At 39.7% G+C, this 20,909-nt stretch overlaps 1 protein-coding gene across 1 annotated transcript in view; it reads left to right on the forward strand.

The window, feature by feature from the left end:
- Positions 1 to 10,444: 10,444 nt before the first annotated feature.
- The window catches only part of TDRD1 (tudor domain containing 1), a 36,899-nt gene continuing 26,434 nt past the window's right edge, over positions 10,445 to 20,909 (forward strand). Inside the window, exons 1-6 of the mRNA XM_089898203.1 lie at positions 10,445 to 10,775; positions 12,926 to 12,984; positions 17,386 to 17,530; positions 18,959 to 19,064; positions 19,515 to 19,578; positions 20,733 to 20,837. Of these exons, the coding sequence (XP_089754329.1) occupies positions 10,475 to 10,775; positions 12,926 to 12,984; positions 17,386 to 17,530; positions 18,959 to 19,064; positions 19,515 to 19,578; positions 20,733 to 20,837 (780 nt within the window). The 5' untranslated portion in view covers positions 10,445 to 10,474. The remainder of the gene's footprint in view (positions 10,776 to 12,925; positions 12,985 to 17,385; positions 17,531 to 18,958; positions 19,065 to 19,514; positions 19,579 to 20,732; positions 20,838 to 20,909) is intronic.

A 20,909-nucleotide genomic window follows, 5' to 3' on the forward strand; every position in this document is an offset into this window, starting at 1 on the left:
GATGAAAAGCTGACTGGAAACTTTACAGTGCATGGATAGGTCTGACAACATTAGAACCTGCTAAGTTAATTTTAATATCCCCCAAAGAGAAAGGACTAGATATTAAGTGTCTTCTGATGTGGAGCAATAGAGGAACACACCACCTGTGAAGTATTCTTGCTAGAGAGGATGTAATCAACAAAATTGTGAGAAAAACTGCAGTTACTTCAATACATAAGCTGCAAGAAATCTCTTTTTAAAATACATCACTGAATGCAAATGTAGGATCTGATTTGACCATACCAACTGTTAAAAATCATTTGAGACTATCTGGAAATTTTCAATACTAATTTGATGACATTAGGAAACTATTTTTAAAGGTGGGATAAATTTTGATGATGTTTTTTAACAGTCATAATCTTTTAAAAATACATCCTTAAATATATATGGATGTAAATATACAATGTCCCAGAAAGTAAGAACGTGCTCAAAAAAATAAAAACAACCCCATATTGATGGGAGCATGTCAAAGGAGAAGAAAAAAGAACTGAGGGGACTTCCCTGGTGGTGCAGTGGTTAAGAATCCACCTGCCAACGCAGCGGACACAGGTTCGATCCCTGGTCTAGGAAGATCCCACATGCCACGGAGCAACTAAGCCCATGGGCCACAACTCCTGAGCCTGCTCTCTAGAGCCCACGAGCCACAACTACTGAGCCTGCGTACCACAACTACTGAAGCCCGAGCACCTAGAGCCCGTGCTCCACAACAAGAGAAGCCACCGCAATGAGAAGCCCACGTACCACAACAAAGAGTAGCCCCCGCTCACCGCAACTACAGAAAGCCCATGCGCAGCACAAAGACCCAATGCAGCCAAAAATAAATAAATAAAATAAATAAATTTATAAAAAAAGAAGGACTGAAGGAGCTCCCAATGGCCAAAGTTGGAATTTGAGCAAGGAAATAAAGTAGTATTGGATTATAACCCAAAGTATAAAATAAATATCTATGAGTTCCTACTGATAGAGATGATTGAATATATTAATAAATAGAAGAGGAGAGACAAATCTCCCATGCAAAAGAATTTTAAATAGGGACTTCCCTGGTGGCACAGTGGTTAAGAATCCGCCTGCCAATGCAGGGGACACGGGTTCGAGCCCTGCTCTGGGAACATCCCACATGCCGCAGAACAACTAAGCCCGTGCAGCCCACCTACTGAGCCTGCGCTCTAGAGCCCGTGAGCCACAACTACTGAGCCCATGTGTCACAACTACTGAAGCCTGCATGTCTAGAGCCTGTGCTCCACAACAAGAGAAGTCACCACAATGAGAAGCCCACACACCACAACGAAGAGTAGCCCCTGCTCGCCACAACTAGAGATAGCCCTCACGCAGCAACACAGACCCAATGCAGCTAAAAATAAATAAATTTATATTTAAAAAATTCTAAATAATTTCTGTAAGTACTCTGCCCTTCAGGAAGTGAAGCATAACCCCCTTTCCTTAGGTGTAGACTGCACATAATGACTTCTTCCAAAGTGTATAGTATGTAAAGGGAGGGGAAAAAAGTAACTTTATAGTAGGGAAACCTGACAAGTACTAGCCAGGTGATCATGGAAAATATCAACTGTCATAAATCATGCTCATAGAATGTACCCTTCATATGATGCTATAGGAATGACACTTTACCTCTATAGTCTTCCTTCTAATAACCCATAACTACTCTCTTAACATGAGAAAAATATCAGACCAATTCCATCAATGGGGCATCGTACAAAAATGCCTCACCATTACTCCTGGAAGCCGGGAAGGCCATCGAAACACGGATAGTCTGAAAAACTGCCACAGCCAAGAGCCTAAGGAGACATGACAACTAAATAAGTGTGTTATCCTGAATGGGATCCTGGCTCAGAAGAAGGACAATAAGTAAACACTACGAAAATCTAAATAAAATATGGACTTTAGTAATAATGTATCAATATTGGTTCCTTAATTGTAACAAACATATCCTACTAATATAATGCAACTAATAAGGAAAACTGGGTGTGGCTTATGTGGGAATTCTCCATACTGTCTTCTCAATCTATTTGTATTTCTAAAACTGTTCTAAAAATAAAATCTATTAAAAAGAAAACAATATACAAGTCGGAATTTGCCTCAAAACAATGGATGGAGAGTATGTGGGGTACAGATGCAGGCAAGATTGACCGTAAATTGACAATATTGAACTGGGTGATGGTTACAAAAGGGTACCCTTTTTCTTCTGAATTTTTTTAAAGGTCATAGTTCAAAAAATAGTTAAAAATATTTTTTCTTTGAGCAACATCAACCTATAATTACGTGCTCTCAGGGCAAACAGTGTGATCACGTGTACCTGGTTTCCGCGTGCAGGCAGAAGCAGTGGATTGATTTGAGAAAACTTCTTAAGACTTTAAGTGATTAATATAACTCAAGTGACCCTTGCGGAGACAAGGTCTGCATTTTTGCCCTTGGAGTTTCCAGGGACTCCTTTCTGGAAGAAGCAAAAACGACTATCTTAAGTTTCCGCAGGGGACCTCCCTCTGACCCTGCAGCTTTCGTACCGACGTTAGAGCACAAAAATGGTGCCCCCGAGCCTAGGGCGCAGCTCCTAACGCGCAGAGAGCTCACGTGGGCGCAGCGGCAGCACGTCGCCGCAGCGGCAGCACGTCGCCGCAGCGGCAGCACGTCGCCGCAGCGGCAGCACGTCGCCGCAGCGGCAGCACGTCGCCGCAGCGGCAGCACGTGGATGCGGACTGCGCAGGCGCGCGCTGCCTCGAGAGAGCGGGCTGGGCGTCAGGAGCGAGGTAAGCGCGGGGAGCGCACCCGGCGGCCGGGGCTCCGGGACAGGGGCGGGTGCCACCACCGCCAGGCTTCAGAGGCTGGTCGGGGTCAGCGGCCCTTTTGCCTCTTTCTAGGTCAGGATTCCCAGGCGCATGGGGAAGCGAAAGGGACTGCGTGAGGGTTACGGAGCTTCAGTCGTTGGGGGCCGGATGTTGGGCGCTGGACGTTTAGGTCGTACGTTGAGCGGGTACCAGGGGCCTGGAAGTGGAGAGAGTATGGAAGGTTGAGAGAAGCCCTAGGAGCTTTGGCTGGGAAGGCAGGTCTGGGGTGGGAGGTTTTGGTGGGGAGGATCCTGTATTGGGAGGAGGGGCGAGAGACGTGGGAGTTGAGCTTTGGGCAAATGGGGGCCTTGCAGCAGATTTGGAAAATAGTTAATACTTCCAGGCATGACTCTCCTAAGTGTGAACATCCGCTTGCATCCCATTGGAGGACCTCTTTCCCCTTCACTCTAAAACAATTTGGTTCGTGGATTCAATGTCTTCATTTAACTCAAAGCTACAGTGCAGAGAATACTTTTTAGACTTCTTTCCCCTACTTATCTACTGTAGAAAGGAAGATACGTCGCAGCATTCGCTTACATATAGGTGAGGCAACACTGGTTCACTTAACACGTATTTATAGCATGTCTGCTGTGTACTAGTCGCTTTTCTTGGCACTCAGGCCCTGCTATAAATATGCTTGCCCTGTTGGCCTCTGGTTCCCTTATTGAGCCGTCCGGTTATTGAATGCGCAATTGCACGGCCTAGGAATGTGACGTGAGTTTTCATCTTAGCTGTGTAATGGCGCTGGTCCTCGTGGTTTTGGCGAGTTACTAAACCTTCTCAGGTCTCCCTTCCTTGTCTGTAGGAATAAAGAAATAGGAATACTTTAATCCTCAAATTAGTTTCGTTTTCAGTGTGCAAACTAATTCCACCTGAGTGGAAGAAATTCTTTGTGTGTGGGAGTGGTATAGAAGTAAAGTAAAAATAACGGCTGCATTTTAAGGATTTAGTAAGGACCTGCCACTGTGCTGGGTAGTTTACATGCAGTGTCACATTTAATCCTCATGATTAGGTGTTGTGAGGAAGTTACTACTGCTGGCCACACTTCACAGCCACTGAATCCTAGAAAGATGAAGTGATTTGCCTGAGGTAGCATGTCTAAATGAGGAAGATGAGACTGCTCAGACTTGGGTCTGACCGACTTTAAAGCTCATGTTCTGTGGAACCATTGAGTTTCATAGCTTTAAAAGTGACTCTTTCCTTTGAATAGCCATTATCTCTGAATGCAGGGGGTTACCAGGAGGACAAAAGCAAACAGAGAAGAAAAAGTATTAGTTAAGTATCTGCTGCATGCACTTTTGGTATTAAAGGAATTAACTCACTGTGGGTTTACTCTAGCCTCTAGGTTGTGGTCTCTTGGAAAGACAGGAGAGGCCTTATGTCACTGTTTACAGTGTATCCTGGGATGCTCTGGGCTTCACAGGGGAAGGGTAGCTGGATTTCAAGGGAGTAAAAGAAAGGTTTTGCCTCTTGGGGAGCATCAAGTCTTACTGAGATCAATTCATGAAGTACAGAACAAAAGGACAACACAAAACCAAGGCCTTATTTTTGCCTGTAGAACTGCAGAAGTTAGTTACTTTCATTCCACTGCTCTTTTATTACATCAGTGATTCCTTAAAGAAATTTGGGAACCCTTCTAATTAATCTCTAGTGTTGGTTAAGGAAACACAAAACTAATTACTGTAGATTTGAGGATTATCATAAATATATTTTATTCGTCACTAGTAGCATGTAAAAAATAGTGGATTGTATATGGGGGAACTGCTTATTTTAAAACTGTGTGAGGTAAGCCTGTCCTCAAGGTATGACCCCCAAAGCAATATCTGTCACACCTCTGTATCTGTATATTCCAGAAGTTTGCAACCCAAGATTGGAAAACACAGAACTATGGTATAAGGCCTGTCCTCTCCAGATTCAAATATGCCCCAGTGATTGACACACGATGAAGCCAAGTAAGGATAAACGCACATTCTTAGTTTTTTTTAATGTTCAAATTCAGCTTTAAAAGTGTATTTTGTATCCCAATTGTGGTGGTTACATAAATCTATATATGTGTTAAAATTCACAGAACTGTAAATTAAAAGAAAAAAGACAATTGCATGGTATGAAAATTACACATTTAAAAAAAATTAAATTCCAAAAGATTTTAGATGAGTGCAAGTTTTATGGGTACTCCCAGTAGTCCAGGCTTCCCTCCAAAAGCTAGTGCAGAGGCAGAAGTAACTTTCAGAGTCAGGGATAGTGTGATTCTCCTGTTGACCCTTTGTCGGCCCACATCTAGAATCCTGTGCTGTTAGGAGAGTCCTGTCTATATGAGGGTTTCGGATGAACTAGAGAAAGTGCTGAATTGTGAGAAGTCTAGAAGATTAAGGACCTGGAGGAAAGTGGACCTGGTGGCCATTTCAGATCTTTGAACGGTTAGGGTCACGGGGCAGCAGCAGGAGTCACTTGGGAAGAGAACCATTTTATAAAGAAGCATGCAGTACAATTGGCCATCCAAAATGAAAGGAAGTTAGAAGCTTCTAGTTATAGGACAGGGCTAGATGTCTATTTGCCCTGGGTGTTGTAATGAAAATTCCTAAATTGGGTGAGGCAAGTGAGATAACCTAAATTCTAACCTAAATATTCCACCATAGGTGGAGCTTCTTTTAAGCTTAAATCCTTTTTGTTTGCTGCTTACACTTTACATTGGGTCTAAAACTGATTGTTATCCTTCCTAAAGTCAAATAACTTTATTAATTTTGGGACTTTGGAAGAGTTGAGGTAAGACATGAAGTATTGCTATTAAATTTCAGTAAACCTCATAGCATGGTGTAATTCTCCCTTTAAGATTGCTAGATGAAATTTCAGACAGTGAATTTAACTTTCCCTGTCCAGGTTGTCAGGAAAACAGTGCAATAGTGCATTTTAGATAGTTTTATCATACGAGTATCTTTTTTTTTTTTTTTTTTGTGGTAAGCAGGCCTTTCACTGTTGTGGCCTCTCCCGTTGCGGAGCACAGGCTCCAGACGCGCAGGCTCAGCGGCCATGGCTCACGGGCCCAGCCGCTCTGCGGCATGTGGCATCTTCCCGGACCGGGGCACGAACCCGTGTCCCCTGCATGGGCAGGTGGACTCTCAACTACTGCGCCACCAGGGAAGCCCATACGAGTATCTTTTGAGTGCTGCATTGTACCAGACGCGGTGGTAGGCACCGTGGGAATTCAGGGTTTTTTGTAAGTTGTTTTAGTAAGACATGGTTCCTGCACTCAAGCAACTTAAAATAATTGTCTATAGGTAACTCTACAGGGTAGTAAGGAGTTAAGGATTGACTGTCAGCCTTATTAATAAGGACAAAGTTAGAAAAGCAATTTCAGAAGTTAAAGGCTGTGTATTGAGGGTCCCAATGGTGTCTTGAAACAGTGTCTGTACCCTGGTTTTGTGGTTTAAATATTACTGTGATCTTTTATTTGGTTTAAAATTAACCACAGTTTACGAAAAAAAGTTTGAACATGCAATGTGATATTTTAATCTTTAACATGCTTTTTTGTATAAAAGTAAATCATCCTAAAATATAATTTGGCAAATGAAAAAGATTGAAAAAGAAAAAGATTTCCTCAGCTTACCTACCCCAGAACACTGTTATTTAAAATTTAATGTATCTCACTCATCTCTTTTTACATGGAGTTTTGTTCTTTTTTATTTTGCAGTTATTATACTGAATATACAGTGTTTTTCTGATTTTTCATTTGCCATTCTAACAGACATTTTACAATGTTTTTGAAAACTATGATTTTAAATGGTAGCGTAATATTCTATGTAGTAGAAGCATCACTGTTAACTTTTTTCCTTTTTTTTTCTATTTTAAATGGATATTTATACATGCCGTATTTTTTGATATTTAAGATTATTTCAGTGGGATGATTTCTAGAATAGACTTGTCAGGTGAGTGGCTATGGATATTTTTAAGAATATATATTATATGTTATATATGTATAATATGCACATATATATTATACAACTATATTATGTATAATACACATGTACATATATAAATCTCCAACTTATTTCTCAGGCAGAACATATTAATTTATATTCCCTTCAGTAATGAGTGTTTTACTTGCACCTATGCTGTATAGAAAATAATATATAGTTATTTCAATTTGAATTTTTTTGTTACAAATGAGGTTGAATGTTTTCCCCCTTATGTTTATCAATGAATCTTCATCCTCTATGTATCCTTTCATGCCTTCTGCTCATTTTTTTTTATTGGTATCTGTGTCCATTGGGCTTCAAATAGCAGAAAATCCAAAGGTGTATTTTTCTGATGCCACAGCAAGTCTGTGCCTAGGCAGATCAGGGCTGGAGTCAGGGCTTCTGCCAGGGACACCAGACTCTGCCTTCTCCTCTCCACTGTCCTGAGGGTGTGCTGCTTTCTCATGCTTATTGCTTTCTCATTGCATTGTGGGTGATATATCTTCAGGCCTCAGGTCCGTGTTGCAGGAAGAAAGAAGTGAAAGACCCTGCTAGCCAAATCTGTCCCTGTCCATCAGGAAAGGAGAGAGCTTTCTGAGAAGCTCCACTCAGAACTCTGATTATGGCCAGTATTTAACTCAAGCTGGCAAATCAGAAGTAGAAGGTGATGTTTGGGTCAGTTACCCACAGTGTCTGCTACAGTGTCTGGATGTTTTTACTATTTATCCCACTTTTTAAAAGGTATCAAATTTGTCATCTTTGTGTTAGTACTTATTTTCCGACCTCTTTGCTGTTTTTTGTAAGTTTTTAATTGTTCATTTAATCATGTTTGCTATCATTTCGTTTATGGTATTTTACCACTTTAATAAAACAGGGACTTCCCTGGTGGTCCAGTGGTTAAGGCTCAGAGCTCCCAATGCAAGGGGCACGGGTTTGATCCCTGGTCGGGGAACTAAGATCCCCAAAAATAAATAAAACCCAAACTCGTCATCCTCCAGTGTGGGTGTTGCACACTGATTCTCTGGGAAGCAAAATCTGAGATGGAGCTTTGTGTAGTGTGATGAGTGAACATGGCCCGTTTGGTACTAGTTTCTTTTGGAGTTAGTTGAAGTGGACTTCGTAGTCCATTATGTCTCAGTGTTGGAAAAATGAATGTTCTTGGTTGTATTGGTCCCTATTAGATCAAGTTTATTGTGTTAGTAAAATATATATCACTGCTTGTTTTCTATCTGTTGATTATTATGTGTCTAAAGCAGGTGTGTCCTTATTGTGACTGCATTTCTCTTCTAATCAGTTTTTACTTTATACATCTCAAGGCGATGTCATTGTGAGTCAGAGATTTCTGGCCCCTCTCTCTCCTGGGAGGGTTTCTTTTACCAATGTAAAATATCTCTCTTTATCCCAATATTTTCTATCTTGAGTTCTATTTTATCTGCTGTTAATGCTATTAATATTAGCAGCCCAACTTTATTTTGGTTATTTGCATAGCACATATTTTAGTCCTTTTATTTTCAAGCTTACCATGTATTTTGTTTAATGTGTGCCTTTTGTGCACAGTACGTATCTGGATATTTTTCTCCCTGGGTCCATCTCTCTTTTTCTATTTTGAGACTGAATCATTGATATTTAGATTACTTGGGCTTGGGTCTGTCATCTTATTTGATATTTTCTGTTTACCATACTTGAATTTTTTTTTCCCTGTTGGATTGTGATTTTAAAGTTATGCTTTGTTTTTGTCCTTGTGGTAGTTGCCCTAATAATTTTTTTTTAATTTTATGTATGTATTTATTTATGGCTGCATTGGGTCCTCGTTGCTGCACGTGGCCTTTCCCTAGTTGCGGAGCACAGGCTCCGGACACGCAGGCCCAGCAGCCGTGGCTCACGGGCCCAGCCACTCCACAGCATGTAGGATCCTCCTGGACCGGGGCATGAAGTGTCCCCTGCATCGGCAGGCGGACTCTCAACCACTGCGCCACCAGGGAAGCGCGGGGGCCACTCTTCATTGCGGTGCATGGGTCTCTCACTGCGGTGGCCTCTCGTTGCAGAGCACAGGCTCTAGGCGTGCAGGCTTCAGCAGTTGGGGCACGTGGGCTCTAGAGCACAGGCTCAGTAGATGTGGCACACGGGCTTAGTTGCTCCACGGCATGTGGGATCCTTCCGGACCAGGGATCGAACCCGTGTCCCCTGCATTGGCAGGCAGATTCTCAACCACTGTGCCACCAGGGAAGCCTGCCCTAATAATTTAAATGCATGTTCTTTATATTTCTTGTACAGAGTCTAGCGTTACTCAATATTCACATCGCCACCCAGCATGCCCTGGAAGTTATTTTCCTTTTGTAATTTCACAGTATTTCTGTCTTACTGCATCCTTCATAGTAGTTCTCAATCTGATCCTTCAGTTTAGGTATACCTGAGCATATCTGCTGCAGGTATGCCTTCCCTGACAGCTACAGTATCTCCCGCCACAGCTGCCCATCTGCCGGCCTTCTGTTAGGGATCTTCCCACCTGTAAGTCTGCTTGTGTATTTCTTTTCTTTCTTTCTTTTTGTAAATTTCATTATCTTTTCTGTACTGTCATTGAATTAGGCTGGGCCTGATTTAGAGCAGAGATAGAAGTTTTAGGACACCACGAGGGAGGATTTTTCTGCTCTTTATCTTCTATTTAAAATAAGGTCAAATAATATTTAGCTATTACTCATACCAGTTTCAGCTGTTGCCTTTTTTTTTCCTGAGCAGTTTGGGGAAGATAGGCAGAAGTTTTGTCTTCAGGCTAAAGACAAAGCGATAGGTCACTACTTAAAAATAAGAGTTGTTTACTTATATTACTTCCTCTGCGCAAACACTTAGTATTTTCAAGGAGTAATAGGGAAACAACAAGCCCACATAATGTCTGATTAGAGGTTTCTCAGAAGCGCTTTGCAACAGTATGTGTACCTTATTTTCAGTGAAGGGCACACACAGATAAGTCCTTAAAAGCAGTAGATACAAGTTACAATTTATGGAAGCCCAGCTGGACATTATGAAACAGAGGACTTGGGGAAAACAGACCAAACCGGAATCAGCTGAGGCAAATTGTGAAGGATGACTAGGAAGGAAAGGGTTGACCAGGTGGATGAGAGAGTGAGGGCATTCTGAGGACCTGGTTCAGCATAGTCAAAGACATAGCAGAGCAACAAGTAGGGGAGGATAGAGGGATTCTGAGAGGCTAGACAGGTAGGGGATGACCTGATCTAAACACTACCCTCTATTGTATTTCACCATTAAGTTGTAGGCTTTAGGTCGGAAATACTTCGTTTAAAACTTGATGGTCCTTTTCTATTCATGTTGTTTCCAGAAGCTTTTTAAAGTAAGGAATGGTGTCGAATCCAGAGATAACTCTTTTGATGTCTCTTGATTTGCCCGTTGTCGAACTCTGTTAAACTTGGAGTTTGTACTTAAAGAATCGTTCTTTTCTTGTGCCTGTAGAACAGGCTTTGACATCATGGTTACAGTTACATCTGCTTTGGAATCATTGATGAGAAAGAGCTGTTACATAAAGAGAAATCACCTGGCCCTGCAGTGCTTCTACTTTTGGAATTAAAAGTTGCCTTTTAAATACATTTCTTCCCTTAGACTTCTGTGAATGTTAAATTGCCGCTTAATATGATGTCAAGAAATAATTTGGAGGCATCTAGCTGTAAAATGACAGAGCCATTTAATTTTGAGAAAAATGAAAGCAAGCTTCCACCACATGAGTCTTTAAGAAGTATCGGAGGACATCCTAACCATCCTAATTTCAGGTTGAAAAGCCCAGAGAATGGAAATAAAAAGAAAAATTTTTTGCTTTGTGAGCAAACCAAACAGTATCTGGCTAGTCAGGAAGACAATTCAGTATCTTCAAACTCTAATGGCATCAGTGGAGAAGTGGCTGGATCCAAAGGAGACAGGACGATGCTGCCAACAGGTGAGTAAAACCTGTAGGCTTAATACTACTTGATTCTGATGGTTTCTTCGACTTATCGAAAGTATGTGTTAACTATACACCAGTGTGCTATTAACAGAACAGCCAAATGGCTAACTTACAGGATTTGCATATACATATTAATTTAGAAGGAAAAACCAGATGCCAAGTAGCTACCTTTGGCTACATTAATCACAGAAGGATTCCTGAGGAGAAAGTGTCTACAGACAAGCCTCCCTCCTCCCCACCTGCCCCAATCCAGAGACATACTGGGAATGTAGAAAGCAAACACTCTGGCTTTTTATGGATGTTCTAAAGATTGGCCATATTCTAAAAATACTATGCAGATTTTATGCATGTAATAGCTCACAAAGGTATGTCTAAGACATTAACTTGTTTCATTTGATTTTTTAAATCATTCCTTTAGTCTTAATTCTAAAAATCTGCTTTTTAAGGAGACTGGGGCCTGGTGGAATTAGCCTCTGTGAATGTGTATGAGATGTGATCTTTTAATATTATGGTGATGTAGTTCTCAGAGTATGGCCCTTGGGGCTCTGGAGTCACAACTATTTTCCTAATAATATTAAAACATTATTTGCTCTTTTTCACTGTGCTGACTTTATGCTGGTGGTGCAAAAGCAAAGGTGAGTAGACTGTGGCACCTTGTTAACTTGCCTTTAGCAGAGGTACCAGCTTGGGCTAGTGGTCATTGTTTTTCATTTTCATGCCCTTGCAGTTAAGACAAAACATCCCAGAAGTGTCAGTTTTACTTAAGAATGCCCTTGATAAAGCAGTACAAATTTATTAATAAGTCTTGAGCCTTGTGTACAGGTATTTTTAGTGTTTTGTTTAACAAAATGGGAATTGCTCCTAACTTTTGCTGCTTACTGAAGTATGAAAAGCATGTGTGTGATTGAGTTGTGAGCTGAATGGAAACTTTTTTTCTTGGAACGTCATTTTTAATTGAAAAGAATGACACACTGTGGTCATTCGGGCTTAGATATCTGGCAGTCATTTTCTCAAAAATGGACAAAGTGAGCCTGTCACGTCAAATAAAACAGCTGACAGTATTTTGTTGCTAATGATAAAGTGCAAGCTTTCAAGCAAAAATGAGAATTTCAGGAAATGTGTATCTGCCACTCTGAGCTTGACAGCTTCCCAATACTTAAAAGACTTTTCTGGTGAGATGCATGGTGATATTAACACATAAGGTTTTTCGGTACTGTCTTATGAAATGTGTCAACATTTGGAAGATCTGCATAACTCAGGAGTTTCTCTATTTTCCTGAAGACCAATGCATGATGCTCTGTAGTCCTGCATGGGTAAAAATCCATTTTAAGTGCAAGATAAATCAATGGATTCTAATATAACAGTATGAAAAGTGTATTGATAACGGTTTTAGATTCCACATTGCAGCTGACCCTTAAACTACCACTTGAGTTTTGGTGTGAATTAAAGGAGAATATCCACAGTTACCTGAGAAGGCCATAAAATACAACTCCTATTTGCAGCCATGTATGTGTGTGAGGCCAGATTTACTTCACAGTTAAGGCAACATATCATAACAAATTGGATTCAAAAGCAGATATGAGAATCCAACTATCATTGGTTAAGCCAAACATTAAAGAGATATGCAAAAATGTCAAACAGTGCCACTCTTCACACAATGTTTTCTTTTTTGCTTTGGAAAATAGTTTTTAAAAAACCATGTCAACATGTAATGCATTTATTTTTTTTAAGTAAATATATTTAAATGTTTAGTTTTAATTTCAACTACTAGTATTTGAAATTTCTAATACTTAGTTTTAATTTCTAATAATGCTAAATATTGATAGTTACAAGCTATGTAAACAAAAGCTCTTTGAGGTCCTCAGTAATTTCTAAGGGTATAGAGTCTGGAGTTCAAAAAGCTTGGTAACTTGTTGCCTTCGTGAATGGAGAAAAGTTCACAGTGAGGTATATAGTAGTCAAGGAAATTTCAAACAAATCCTTTTTTTTCATTAGGAAAAGTAGGATGTTACTTATTTATAGTGTAGCTTTAAGGTTATTATGGTATAGCTTTATTATCTGAATGTTACCTAATTATGTTACTGTACATTTTCAGGAATAAAGTAATATTTGACTTTTATTAGGCATTATGTTTTATATCCCAGGTAACTCTGTGTCACCATTAAATGTTGGAAATAATTCACCACCCAAAGAAGTAAATAGTGTAAGTTATTTATTTTTTTTCTATTTTGTGTTTTTGGATAAAAAATTCTAAACATGTTTTTTATATTGTGTTAATGAAGAATTACTCAATTTGCAGGTATTGTTCAAGGTCAGACTGTCTTATCTCTAGCCTAGTATCTTTTTAAAAATAAAATTCAACTTTTTCTATTTAGGTAATTATAGATTGACCTACAGTTGGAAGAAATCATAGAGATTCTTTGTAGCTTTTACCCAGTTGTTTCCTGTGGTAATAAGCTGAAGAGCTATAGTGTAATATTACAGTCAGGCTATTGACATAATACAGACAAGATACAGAACATTTCCATCACTCGAAGGATCCCTTCTGCACCTTTTTATGGTCACATCCACTTCCCTCCTGCCCCTACCCCCTTCTTAACCCCTGGCAACCATTAATCTAATCCATATTTCCAAAATGTTGTCATTTCAAGGATGTTATATAAATGAAATCATAGAGTATGTACGTTTTGGGGTTGGATTTTTTTCATTCAGCGTAATTCTCTGGAGATTCACCTAGATTGCTCTATGTATCAGTAGTTCAATGCTTTTTATTGCTGAGTAGTATTCTGTGGCTTATTTAAACATTCTCCCATTGAAATACATCTGGATTGTTCCCAGTTTCTGGCTATTATAACTAAAACTGCTGTAAACATTCATGTGTAAGGTTTTATGTGAACATGAGTTTTTAATTTTTGTTTTTGCTCTAGGATAAATGCCCAGGAGTGCATTTTTGGGTCATATAGTAGTTGCATATTTAGTTTTTTAAGAAGCTGCCAAAGTGTTTTCCAGAGTGGCTATACCATTATATATTCCCATTGAGAATGTATGAGTGATCCAGATTCTCTGCACCCAGCATCCTCACCAGCATTTGGTGGTGTTAGTATTTTTAGTTTCCCTTTTGTCACATTTGTGTAGTGATAGCTCATTGTGGTTTTGTTTGACTAATGGCTAATGATAAACATCTTTTCATGTGCTTATTTGCCATCTGTGTATCCTTTTTGGTGAGATGTTCTCCATGTCTTTGTCCATTTTCTAATTTGGATTGTTTATTTTTTTACTGCCAAGTTTTGCAAGTTCTTTATATATTATATATTACAGATTCTAGTGCTTTGTCAAATATGTGATTTACAAATATTTTCTCCCAGTTTCCAGCTTGTCTTTTTATTCTCTTAACAAGATGTTTAGCAGAGCAAAAGTTTTTAGCTAGGTCCTGGTCAATTTTTCCTTTTATGGATTATACTTTTGGTGTCAAGTCTAAGAACTTTTTGCTGCTATAGATGCAGAAAGTTTTGGGGTTTTTTTCCCCCCAAAGTTTGTAGTTTTATATTTAAATTTGTGGTCCATTTTGAGTTAATTATAAGTTGTGAGACTTAGGTTGAGGTTAATTGTTTTTTGGCTAGGGATGTCCAATTGCTGCAGCACCATTTGTTGAAAATGTTATCTTTCCTCCACTGAATTGCTTTTGCACTTTTGTCGGAAATTAGCTGGGCTAATTTGTGTGGGTCTATTCTGGATTCTCTTTTCTTTTCCACTGATCTATGGGTCTTTCCCTCCACCAATACCACACAGTACTGGAGCTATGATGGTCAAGTCTTGAAGTTGGGTACAGTGATGCCTCCCACTTTCCGTTTCTTTTTTCAAAATCATTTAATCTAGTTTCCTTCCTTTCCAGTATACATTTTAGAACAATCTTGTTTGTATCTACAAAAAATCTTAATGGAATTTTGATAGGAATTGTATTAAGCCTGTATATCAATTTGAAAATTGTTGACATCTTTGCTGTGGTGAATCTTCCAATTAACACAATCTGTCTCCCAATTTATTTAGATATTCTTTTATTTCTTTCACTTTGTGGTTTGCAGCTTACCAGCTGTGCACGTTTTGTTAGATTTACACCTAAGTATTGTTTTTTGAGTGATTGTAAATGCTGTTATATATTTTATTTCATGTGTCCTCACGTTCATTGCTAATATATAAAAATATGGTTGATTTCACATGTTTTTCTTGCATCCTGTGACCTTCCAGGAGTCACTTATTCTAGGAATTTTTTTGTAGACTGCTTGCAATTTTCTACATAGACAATTATATCATCTGCCAATAAAAGACAGTTTTATTTCTTCCTTTTTAAAATATATGGTTTTAATTTCCCTTTCTTGCTTTATTGCACTGACTAGAACTTCTAGCATTATGTTAAGAGTGGTGACAGTGGACATATTTGTTTCCAAACCTAGGGGGAAAGCACTGAGTCTTTTCACTGTTGAGTATAATGTTAGCTATAGAATTTTTGCAGATGATCTTTATCAAGTTGATGAAGTTTTCTCTTCCTACTTTTCTGAGAGTTTATATCATGAATAGGTATTGAAATTTTTAAGATGCTTTTTCTTCATCCATTGATATTGTTGTGATTTTTTTCCTCCTTTAGCCTGTTAGTTTGGTGGATTGCATTGATATATATTTTTTTAATTTAACCAGTCTTGCATCCCTGGAATAAGCCCCAGTTGGTCATGGTGTATAATTATTTTTTATATGTTGCTGAATTATATCTGATATTGTTTCGATGAGGATTTTTTACATCCATTTTCATGAGAGAGCTTGGTCTGTGATTTTCTCTTTTTTATTGTCTTTGTATAGTTTGGGTATCAAGGTAATATTAGTTTTCTGGAATAGAGATTGTATAGAGTTGGTGTTAAATAATTCTTCTTTAAACATTTGGTAGTATTCTCCGGTGGTAAAAACCATATGGGCTTGGGGATTTATTTTTGGGGGAGTTTTAAAATTATGATTCAGTTTCCTTAATATTTATAAGGCTATTCAAATTATCTATTTCATATTGTGATAATTTGTGATTTTTCAGGAATTGGTCCATTTTGCTTACATTGTGAAGTCTACATAGAGTTGTTCGAAGTATTCCATTATCATTTTTATATCTTCATGGTCTGTAGTAATATATCCCTTATTTCATTCCTGATATCGGTAATTTCTGCCTCTGATTTCTTCATTGTTAGTCTTGCTAGAGATTTATCAATTTTGTTCATCTTTTCAAAGGACCAGGTCTTGTTTCACTGATTTTTTTCCTCCAAGTTTTTATTTTTAATTACATTGATTTCTGCTTTTATCTTTATCGTTTCCTTCCTCTGCTTGCTTTGGGCATATTTTGTTCTTATTGTTTAGGTTCTTGAGATGAGAACTTACATTATTAATTTGAGACTTTACCTCTTTTCTAGTATGTGACTTTAGAGCTATAAATTTCTGTCTTGGTGATACTTCGTGTCCCACAAATTTGATATGTTGTAATTTTATTTTCTTTTAGTTCAGTGTATTTTTAAAACATTTCCCTGAGACATCCTCTTTGACTCATGCATTATTTAGAAGTGTATTGTCTAGTTTCCAAATGTTTGGAGATTATCTGTTCTCATTCTGTTACTGATTTCTAGTGTAAGTCCATTGTGGTTGAATAACACCGTCTGGATGATTTAAATTCTTTTAAATTGGTTGAAGTTTGTTCTATGGCCCAGGATGTTCTTGGCTGGACAAGGGTGGGAGTTCAGCTTCCTAGCATCCTTACTGCTCCCCCCCCCCCATATCCTCTCTACTTAACACGAGGTGGAGGGAGGATTGGAGGTGGAAGGGTTTGGAGACACTCCACTCATTACTATTGAATGGTGGTGGAAAATCCTGACTGTCCACTAGGTTTCCTCTTAACACCACCCCAATGGTACTGGTAGTTGGGGGGCATGGGGGACACTCTTTACTGCCAGGCAGAAGTCCATGCTCCCCATGCAGTCTCCACAGGGAGACCCCACGAGGATGAAGTGCTGGCTCCCTACTCTGTTGGCCTTCTCTGATATCACCCAAGTGGGAGAGAGGGGCACCTCACTGTAGCCTGGTGAAGGTGGAGGTCTAGGCTCCCCAGTCTACCTTTGCTGGTGGGATGGGGCCACAGTTTTTTTCTGCGGCAACTGTCTGGAGTAGAGCAGTTACTGATAAAGTTTTTCTGTCTGGCTGGGCCATACCTTTCCTGGTCTTTTGGCTAGAGAGAGCAAGCGAGGAGGCTTTTTGTTCGGGCTTTTATCGTCTGTGCCTTTGGGTGTTTCTGACTTCTCCAGCACCGCATCTGGGATATATGAGGGAGAATAAAAACTCTGGGGACTCACTGCCATGTCCTTCTCTGGGTGCCAAGTTCCTAGCCTGTCTGCTGCCTTCCTTCAGTGTCACTGTATGTTTATTTTATATATAAGTCCAAGGTTTTTAGTTGTACTTAATGGTAGGAGTAAGGGAAAGTACATCTATCTTGTCTTCTCGGCAGAGGAAATCCCAAATCTAATATTTAACAAACAAAACATTATTACCAAGTTTTAATACTGCTATTCTCTTTTCTTAATAGAAGACTAGCAATAATGTGTCTCCTGCAAAATCAAAAAAAGTACACAAGTTGGTTGAGAGTTCCTTGTCCATAAATGATTCAGCACTCTTCAGCTCATTAGGACCTCCTCTTCAGTCGACAACTTGCCATTGCTGCGGTCTGTTTGGTAAGCATATTGCTCTCAGATGCCTGTTGGATTATTCCTTTACACATTTGAAAAATATTTTTATTATGTAAAACATTAAATATAAACAGAAGAGTATATATAAATCATATACCCATTTCCCAGCTTCAACAGCTGCCAACATCCTACCATTCTTGTTCGTTCATGCTTTTTTTTTTTTTTTGCAGTACACGGGCCTCTCACTGTTGTGGCCTCTCCCGTTGCGGAGCACAGGCTCCGGATGCGCAGGCTCAGCAGCCATGGCTCACGGGCCTAGCTGCTCCGCAGCATGTGGGATCTTCCTGGACCAGGGCACGAGCCCGTGTCCCCTGCATCGGCAGGCAGACTCTCAACCACTGAGCCACCAGGGAAGCCCCATGCTTCTTTACTTGATATTTTTTTATACTTTTTTTGAGATAAAACATACTTGCACTGAAAGGCACAAACTCATAGCCCAATCAAGATGAAGAATACTTCCATCTTCTCAGAATGTTCCCTCATGTCCCTTCCCAGTCACTATACCCCCCAGAGGCAACCACTGTTGTTGTTTCACCATAAATTAATTTTACCAGTTACAGAATTTCTTGTAAATGGAATCATACAATATAGACTCTGTGGGAAGCTTTTCCTGTTCAGAAAATATTTCTGAGTTTAATCCATGTTTTTGCATGTACATTAATTTTTTTGTTCGTTGCTGAGTAGCATTTCATTACATGATATCACAATGTGTATATCTGTTCTGTTGGACATTTCGCTTGTGTCCAGCTTTTGGCTATTATGAATAGAGCTCTCTACACATTTTTGCATAAGTCTTTGTGTGGACGTATGTTCTCGTTTCTTTTGGGTACAAACCTAGGGGTAGTATTGCTGAGTCAAAAGGTAAGTGTATGCTTAACTTTATAAGAAAAAGCCAAACCGTTTTCCAAAGTAGTTGTCCCATTTTGTATTCCCACTGGGAGTGAGTTCTGGTTGCTCCACATCTTTGTCAACATTTGGTGTTTTCAGTCCTTTTAATTTTAGCCCTTCTCATGGATGTGTAGTGGTATCTCCCTGTGGTTTTTTTGTTTTGTTTTTTGTTTTTTGCGGTACGCGGGCCTCTCACTGTTGTGGCCTCTCCCGTTGCGGAGCACAGGCTCCGGATGTGCAGGCTCAGCGGCCATGGCTCACGGGCCCAGCCGCTCCGCGGCATGTGGGATCCTCCCGGACCGGGGCACGAACCTGTGTCCCCTGCAGTGGCAGGCGGACTCTCAACCACTGCGCCACCAGGGAAGCCCTATAAATTCAGTTTTAACACCTAATCATAAACAGCATAATCCTCTTCACATATTCTCCTTGATACGATTAATAGAATGACGTCTTTGAAACGGTCTTGTTCCTGCCAACAAATATTTGCAATAAAACACTGGTGGTGTCATGGGCTGTGTTCTGTAGGGCCGCTGAGGTGCTCACAGTGCAAGCAGACGTACTACTGCTCTGTTGCATGCCAGAGAAGGGACTGGGCAGCCCACAGCATCGTGTGCAAACCTGTTCAGCAGAAGTAAGTGTGATTTTTTTTTTTTTTTGGTAGTATAAGGATCAAATCAGGTAAGCAGGCCATAACTATGTAAAAGTTGCTGCTTTTTACTTTTTTATTTAAGTATAACATAAAGTATACAAATCTGAAGTGAACAGCACTACAATTTTTGATCCCCCAAACTCTGTTTTAAGTAATGTAGGTATTTTCTCCATTTTGCAGATAGGGAAACTGAGGCTTGGAGATTGTGGCTATCTCCCTTTCATTAGGTGGCTTTTGGAAGAAGCACACCTGTGCACAGGGCAGACCCTTGCATAGCCGGCATGGGGTTGTTTTACTTTGTTACTACTGTGATTCTTTCTGGAAGAAGCTGTTTTGCTCTTTGTGGATTTTGTTGAGAATTTAACATTATTGTGGCCCTTACTTTTAATTGGTTCTGTGCTGTAAGCATTATAATTGGTTGCTTTATTTCAGTTTCCACAAACTTGAAGATAATAAATCACCTTTTGAAACAAAGAACATGGAAGTGAAAAAAGAGGTATGATATACTTACTTTCTCTTTGCCTTTAGAGTGAATTTTTAATGACTCCCTTTATTTTGAAATAAGAGGACCTAAGCTAAATAAAATATTTATGACTTATTTCTCCATTTCACCAGTGTTTGTTTATTCCTGTTGAATAAATCTGTACACCCTAGTGATAGATTTGGTGAGCGTTGGGGGTCTATGAGAACTGTTTATGCCCAGCTTTTTCCGAAAGGGACTTGAGTTGGCCGCGTCTCGCTGTAGGTGGACTACTGAGAAAGTTGTCTCTTTGTAGCCCCTGCGTGCACATGCTCTCTAGCTTTGTGTACTGGATTCTAATAGGGCCCTGTTATCTAAGGAGCACTTTTTCCTGTTAATACCTTTCTTCCATGTAGATAACTGTATGGGGTAAATCATTTGCAATCTGGAAAGTATCAGTGATGTCCAACTCATATTTTATAGGTAAATTTTAGCTTTCTCTAGCTGGTCCTAGCTTCTACTTTAAAAAAAAAAATCCATTCCTATAAAAATGTTAACAAGTGAAAACTTAAAACACTACCCTCCCCACCCCCTTTTTTAAAAAATAAACTCAACATTGCCATCACCATCATGGCCTGATTCTTGGGTGATCCCAGTGCTATGCACACTGCCTATGGACGGTACGTTTTAGTGACTCTAGAAGACGTATGTTATTTCTCTACACCCTCATTCAAACCTGGGAGTCAGGCTGTTTTGACCTCGGTTCTAGCAGATAGTGGCCATGGTATCATTTATTTTATTTTATGTTATCTTTAATTTATTTATTTTTGACTGCATTGGCTTTTCGTTGCTACACGTGGGCTTTCTCTAGTTGCAGCGATTGTGGGCTACTCTTGGTTGCGGTGCACGGGCTTCTCATTGCACTGGCTTCTCTTGTTGCAGAGCATGGGCTCTAGATGCACGGGCTCAGTAGTTGTGGCTCACAGGCTCTAGAGCGCAGTCTCAGTAGTTGTGGCCCACAGGCTTAGTTGCTCTGCAGCAGGTGGGATCTTCCCAGACCAGGGATCAAACCTGTGTCCCCTGCATTGGCAGGTGGATTCTTAACCACTGTGCCACCAGGGAAGTCCGGCCATGGTATCATTTAAACATGTGCTTGTAAGTAACTCACTTAATGTGTTTTTTCAAACCAGAGTGACTGTCCTCTTGGAGTTACTAAAGAAATAGCCATTTGTGCTGATAAAATAATGTTTTCTGATTTGAGAAGCCTACAACTCAGGAAAAGCATGGAAATAAAGGTATTTGTTGTTTAATTTCCATAGACAGAGATCCAAAGAACTGTAGATTTTTATTTCCTTGTTTCCTGTGTT

This window comes from Delphinapterus leucas, chromosome 16 (assembly GCF_059928025.1).
Source record: "Delphinapterus leucas isolate spDelLeu-1000000601 "Yukka" chromosome 16, BTC_Dleu_Yukka2, whole genome shotgun sequence".
Taxonomy (NCBI): domain Eukaryota; kingdom Metazoa; phylum Chordata; class Mammalia; order Artiodactyla; family Monodontidae; genus Delphinapterus; species Delphinapterus leucas.